The 7,330-nt window shown below is 29.2% G+C and overlaps 1 protein-coding gene across 1 annotated transcript; it reads left to right on the top strand.

Moving 5' to 3' along the window:
* Positions 1-3,799: 3,799 nt before the first annotated feature.
* On the top strand, positions 3,800-6,714 carry LOC125823051 (putative glycerol-3-phosphate transporter 1). Its single transcript, XM_049502462.1, has 3 exons — positions 3,800-3,994; positions 4,699-5,783; positions 5,880-6,714. The coding sequence occupies exons 2-3, from the start codon at positions 4,781-4,783 to the stop codon at positions 6,440-6,442; spliced, it is 1,566 nt and encodes a 521-aa protein (XP_049358419.1). The 5' UTR covers positions 3,800-3,994; positions 4,699-4,780; the 3' UTR covers positions 6,443-6,714.
* The last annotated feature ends 616 nt before the right edge of the window (positions 6,715-7,330 follow it).

The following is a 7,330-nucleotide window of genomic DNA, read 5'->3' as shown; positions in this document are numbered from 1 at the left end:
TAAAATAATAATATTTCTTTTTGAATATAATAAATTTATTAATTTTAAAAATAACTATAATTAATAATAAAAATAAATCAAAAACTTAAATAATATTTTTTTCTAATTTTAAAACTGAATAAGTAGAAACAATAAAGAAGAACATAATTATTAGAATTAATTAGGACGATAAAAGGAATTCCATTTAATTAGAACAAATAAATCACTCTGCTTAGCAAAATCATTTCCCTTCGTTGATTTGATTTACAACCATGCACCTCACATGACTCATTGCTTGCGTAGATCGCTTTTCCCCATAGATAAGTATGAAAATAAATAAATTTATTAATTTAAACTTGTAGTTTTTACTTTCATTTAACGTGTTATGTTTTTCTATTACTATTTCTGACTCTTCGTATTCTAATTTCAATATATTGCTTCTTACCTGCTTTCTTTTCCTTGTCATAATTAATGCACTCATACTAGTACCATTTCCTCTTCATAAGTGACTTGTTGAGGTATAGTAATATACTCACTTGTGAACTTAGTCGCATTTTGTGCGATCATAAATAACTTGTTAAATTTATCAAATAATTAATTTCTAGAATAATGGAGTGCTAAAAATATTTTAAAGATTTTTTATAGTGTTTAATTCAAATATATCAAATTTTAAGACTTCATTAAGTTTATTATTAGTACTTAAATTTTATACCTTTTGTAATTTTAAATCACTTAAGAATTTTGATCTTAATGAAAAAAAAATTTACACTAAAATTATTCTCCTTATTTTTAATAAGAAAAGTAAGTTTAACTTAATAAGTTGAACTCTTTATGAATATGTTTGTCTATACATATTTTTTTCTTTTATTTATTTTGAAATATACATAAGCTTAATGTAAATATATTTAATAAATTTTTTTACGAAAAGATGGTGTTTTTTAATATCTGTTTTTTGTTCCTTTAAACAAAGATTTAAATTTTTATGATATCAACTATATATATATTATTCTTTTCTTTAGTAATGAATTGATTTTTTTTCTAATTTTAGCTTATGAAATATTTATAAATCACCTTCTATCTTGACTATTTTTTACTACAATTATAATATACCACCTATTATTATTTATATAAAAATGAATAGATTGAAAAATACATAGTCTCAATTTCGCAAAGAATATAAAGTATTCAAATAAATTAAACTCAAACTATTTATATGTATTAACTAAAAATATTCCTTTATATTTATCTATATTTTAGTTAATATTTCTAAATTATTCTAAAAAATAAACATAAACAAAAATTGTGGAATTTCCTAATTGTCAAAATTGATGTCATTATTCACAATTTTTACATAAGAACACAAGAATTAATTTCACTTTTGTGAAGGAAAAAAAAACATATACTATGTTGAAACAATAAAAAAATCTTGAAGGATAATGAACAAAACGATTCAAGCCTTTACAGTTACCCGAAATTTTAAAAATATTATTTAGTGTAAGAATAAATTTAAAGTTAAATAAATAAATAAATAAAAGAATCTTTGTTGGAGTACCAAAGAAAATTAAAATTAAACAAGTAAATAAAAGAATATTTGTAGGAATACCAAAGAAAATTATCTTAGCCTCTAATATTTAATTTGTACAGACGATCAATATTCGCTACACCATTGAAGATTAATGGACAAAATAGTAACGTAAGGATTCTTTTTCCTAGTGGGTTCATCAAACTTAAACTTAAATCCCCAAATATTGTCATATGTTCATCTTATCTTGCACTATAAACAATAAAGATTATTTAAAGAAAAAATATGCATAGAATAATAAGTACGGTAAAATCACCAATAATGAGGAAAAAAGCAACAAAAAAAGAAAGAATACTATAAATAAGAGACATCAAACAAACTAAAATGAGAAGAGTAACATAAGTTAAATATTGTACTCATCAAGATTGAATTTGAATTTGGATTTGGATTTGAATTCTCAAAATTATGATATACTCATCTTATCTTTCACACGGTAAACAATAGAAGTTAGTCACAAATAATATATATATTATAAAATTAGACATAATCAAAGTGATGTACTTTGGTAACATAAACTAGATATTGTACTCGTCAAGATTGAATTTGAATTCTCAAAATTGTCATATGCTCAATTATCTTATCTTCCACACTGTAAACAATAGAAGTTAGTCACAAATAATCTATATATTATAAAATTAGACATAACCAATGTGATGTACTTTAGTATAAATATAATGAAGAAAGGAAAAAAACGAAGAAATCATTGCATTGGTGAAGATGACATGCTCTAGTATTTATAGTAATCAATAAACTTTTAACTTATTGAATAATATAAATTAAAAGAGTAATGTAGTAATCAATAAAATTGTAACTTATATTGGTAATTAGTATCTTAATTGTAATTTAGTAATACTTTTAAGAAGAAATAGAGAAAGATTTTAGGAAAAAAATGATTAATAGTGCTGAAATGGTGAATAAAATAAATAAAATTATCTTTAATTTCTACAAAATATTTAGGCAAGAAAATAAGGAAAAAGAGGCAAAATCTAGTGAGAAAAAAGAGAGAGGATGAGTTGGAAACGTAAAAAGGAGTAATTGTAAGAAATTAAGCAAAGAGAAGTCATGGTGACCTTTGCAATTCTTCAATAAAATTTATAATAATTAACAATTAATGTAATAGCTTATTACAGACAATAAAGTAGTATGGTCATTAAAAAATTAATGCAACTTCATAAATAAGATGGAATATGGTTAATTTTTTAATTGAAAAATAAGATAAAATAGAAAAAAAGTATCAAAAAGGTAAAATAAGATAAATAGCAATAGAGGCCTTAGAGAGGTGTCACATCGCCTTATCTACATTTAACTTTATATTATATATAGATTATTTTAAGAAAATATTTTAAGACATAAATTGAAGATTACTTTTTACTAGCAGCTGTTTGATTATTCTCAATTTGTTCTATTAGAAAATATAAAATAATTAGTAACTTCATTGGATGAATGGTAAATATGAAAAAAAAAAATCCATTAATTTTCTTAAATATTGAATAATTTATTTATTTTGAATTATGAATTTTTTTAAAAACAATTCACTTAATCTGTACTAGAGAAATAGTGTTAAGTATATTGTACATGTCATGTAAAAATATAATTAAAAATGACCTATTTCAACCAATATAAAGCAAATCATTAAAAAGAATACTCCTTTGCTTCCAGCTTGTTAACTCTTACCAATATCTAGTCATCTAGAAAAAATTATAACGAAAATTGTAGGAAATAAATCAAAAGTAAATATTGTTAATAGTTTAGGATTTATTATTTTTGATATTTATGTAATTATGTTTAATTATAATTTGTTAGATAAAAGGATTTTCTAATCGTAATTTAATTTGATTTGTTAATATTATAAATAGGGGTGTCTTATTACATATTTTTCAATATAAAGAGATAAAATTTTTTTAGAATTATCCAAAAAATATCAAAAATAACAAATTTTAAACAATTTAAAATTCCAACTCTAAATTTAAATTATTATTTTTCCGATTCTTTGAAATATTCAACATAGTAAATGGTGGTCACAATCATATAATTTTGTGGGTATGTTAAAAAAGAAAGAAAGAAAGAAAGGAGCTGTGCTTGTCAATTAGGAAAGGGGCAAAAAAGTAATTGGAAAATCATCAATCTCCTAAGCAAGGGACAAAACTGTCAATTCACACCTACCAAGCATCACAGCTAAAAAAAGGTTGCGGGGTTAATATTGTCCTTTTGAAATTCAACTGTGTTGTTCTCCTCCGCTTTAAATGCAGCAATCTTCAGTTCATCAGCTCTCAGCTTTGCTCAGCCTATTTTTATCAATTCCTCAAAACGCAACTTTACTATATTTGAAAATACATATATTTTACTTTCTTTTATCATACATTCAAAGCAGGGAGATTTTTCTGTTTCCAAAGAGACGCAGCAACATTCTTCTCCCAATTCACAAATTACAAGGTTAGCTTCGATTTTATCGACGTTTTTTTTTTTTTTTATTTCGGTTACTGTTTTGTTTTCATATGGTTAGCAAATTATCATCTTTTGATCCTTTTGCGTGAGTTTGAGGTCGGATTATTCGTTTATGGGAATATTTTCTAGTTTGCGTGAGTTCTGAAGTTGGATTATTCGTTTATGGGAATATTTTCTAAAAAATTGTTGTTCTTATTTTTTTCACGAATCTTGTTTTTAGTAATTTTAGGAAGAAAAGAGAAATATGCTCTTCTTTAATTGATTTGGTTGGTGGTGTGTTGTTGTTCTTTTGCAGAATTACACACTTTTGCCAAATTAAACAATAATTGGTTTTTCGTCCTTGTTGTTCCTTGTGAGTCAGCTTTGAGTAATTGGATATCAAATAATAATAAGAATTTTAGGTTTGAATTAGCTTGTTATGTAATCCAATTAAATTCTAAATTAGTGAAATACTTTATTTGAGCAAATTTTAAAGATTTTCTTTGAGATCGTTGGTGGGTTCTGTTAATTTTGGTTAAACCACACACTAATTAAACCTGAGATAATCGAATCCCGTTTTCTCAAGTTTATGATTTTGTAGATAACTGAATTTTTGTTAAGTATTTTAGTTTACCTATTGTGCAGTGAGTTTCTCAATTTATAGTTATGCGGGTTTTGATGTTAAATTTTCCGTCTTGTTTATCTTGTTACAGGTAGTTTTCTTGATCTGTAAAAGAGGAAAAGTTTTTTTTTTTTATTATCTTCCTCTTTATCAGTTTCTTTGGGTAGCAATTGATGGGATCTCTATCGGAGCCAATTATGGAAGAAACTTACAGCAAGCCCCCTGGAATTAGGGTGATGGAGAGGGCAAAGAAGTCTAACCTCTCTTTCAAGACATATCAAGGCATTGTGTTAATTGTAACATTTTTAGCTTATACAAGTTACCATGCTACTAGAAAAACTACAAGCATTGTGAAAAGTGCTTTGGATCCCCAGTCTCCTGATGTTGGTTTAAAGTTTCCGTGGCAAAGGCGTAATACCACTTATGAGCAAAATCAAAGTTCAAAACTTTCTTGGATGCTTAAAGATGGTTGGGTACCATTTAACGGAGTTGATGGTACAGCGATGCTTGGTGAACTTGATGTGTCTTTCCTTTTTGTATATGCCATGGGAATGTATTTCTCCGGGCACGTTGGTGATAGGATGGATCTGAGAATATTTTTGACAATTGGAATGGTGGGTACTGGTGTATTCACTGCCCTTTTTGGAGTTGGATATTGGGCAAATGTACACATCTTTTATTACTATCTAATTGTCCAAATGATGGCTGGATTGTTCCAATCCACAGGATGGCCCTCAGTGGTTGCAGTAGTGGGAAATTGGTTTGGGAAAAAGAAGAGAGGACTTATAATGGGTATTTGGAATGCTCACACCTCGATCGGTAATATTACGGGTTCTTTGGTTGCTTCATTATTGTTGAAGTATGGGTGGGGTTGGTCAATGGTTGTTCCTGGTACCCTTATTGCTGTCGTTGGCGTGGTAGTATTCCTTTTCTTGCCGGTTAACCCTGAATCTGTGGGAGCTAATAAAGATGAAGATGAAGTGTTTTCTCCTAGAAAAGTAGGCGATGAAGTAACAGAGCCTTTCTTGAGATCAGATAGAGAAGAGGAATCAGCCGTGGGTTTTATTGAAGCATGGAAGATTCCAGGGGTGGCACCGTTTGCGTTTTGCCTTTTCTTCGCAAAGTTGGTAGCATACACATTTTTGTATTGGCTGCCTTTCTACATTAGCCACACAGGTATGCTGAACTGCAGTCTTTTATATCAGTATTTTATCGCACCATTTTAGGCGAAAGTTTCTCTGAACTCTTTGTTACCTGTTGATATTTTTGCAGCTATAGAAGGAAGGTATTTATCCAATGAGGAAGCTGGAAACTTGTCGACATTGTTTGATGTCGGAGGGGTAGTAGGTGGAATCCTAGCAGGTTACATATCTGACCGCTTAGATGCCAGAGCTATAACTGCTGCCAGCTTCATGTACTGTGCTATCCCGGTTCTCTACTTCTATCGGAGCTATGGACACGTCTCCATGACCATAAACATCATCCTCATGTTGATCACTGGAGTATTCGTGAATGGTCCTTATGCATTGATCACAACTGCTGTTTCGGCTGACCTGGGAACACATAGCTCTTTGAAAGGCAATTCACGAGCGCTTGCAACTGTCACTGCTATTATTGATGGAACTGGCTCAATTGGAGCGGCCATTGGACCACTTCTAACCGGTTACATTTCAACTAATAGCTGGAGTGGTGTATTTACAATGCTGATGGGATCAGCTTTTATAGCTGGTTTGTTTCTAACCAGGCTTGTTGTAGCTGAAGTGGGTGAAAAGATTCAACAATTAGGTCCCCAAGGATCATCACCTAGATCAAGGTCCCCTGACCTTCTAGTGTGAAAATAATAATTGTGGTATTCTTGTATTGCTTTTTGTGAATGCATTTCGAAGCCTCGATTAGAATGTTAGCCTAGGATCATAGAGATATATAGAGTTGGAGATGCATTTCTTGACAAGAAATGGAAGGATTTCTAGTATCCTTGTGTACAGTGTGGGAGTGAGTTTAAAAGGGGGATCACTCCCAATATCATGAAATAGCATTTCCACATGTACATTCTTGTGTGCTAGAAAAGGATCAAATACATCATTTTAGTATAGTGGAAACCTGGGTTGTACATCATTTTTTTTTTTTCGATTGAATTTGATTGAGAATCCTCTCAAGAGTTTCACATAGTGAATTTACTTAAATTTTTTAAAATTGAAGAACAATCATTGAAAGTTGTATCCATAAAAAATAATGGCTATGGTAAGACATCAATTCAATCGAATTTCTCATCTTTCGCATCTATTTCTGATTGAATAGCTGACAAGGCTGTGCTGCAATTTTCTTAGAGTAATGGAAATTATTGAAGCTTACATCCTCTTCCAAAAGAAGGAAAAAAAGAATCTTTCTTAAAAAAAATCGTATATTCTTAAAATATACTCTTCGCAATAATATAGGACATTTAATTAGTTCTCATAAATTGAGGTCTTGAGGTCTTGAGATGGCTTAGAACCAATTGTTGATTTTGCCTTTCCCATCAAATATTGTAACCCTGTACCTATTCATTCTTGGATGGATATATCTATATACTTCGTAGTGGTGTGGTGAGACAAGGTGTAACGTAGTATAGCCATATTTTTCAATAGTGTAACCTTGATATACTTCGTGGAGGTGAGACAAGCGTAAATATTTTTTTTTTGATGCAATTCAAAAGGTGTCTTTTCTTGTTTTCCATTCACATCAAT

The sequence above is a fragment of the Solanum verrucosum genome, unplaced genomic scaffold (assembly GCF_900185275.1).
Source record: "Solanum verrucosum unplaced genomic scaffold, falcon-dt-bn FXZP01000199.1, whole genome shotgun sequence".
NCBI classification, from domain to species: domain Eukaryota; kingdom Viridiplantae; phylum Streptophyta; class Magnoliopsida; order Solanales; family Solanaceae; genus Solanum; species Solanum verrucosum.
Note: the sequence above shows the minus strand (reverse complement) of the source record. Positions and strands in the feature narration are given on the sequence as shown.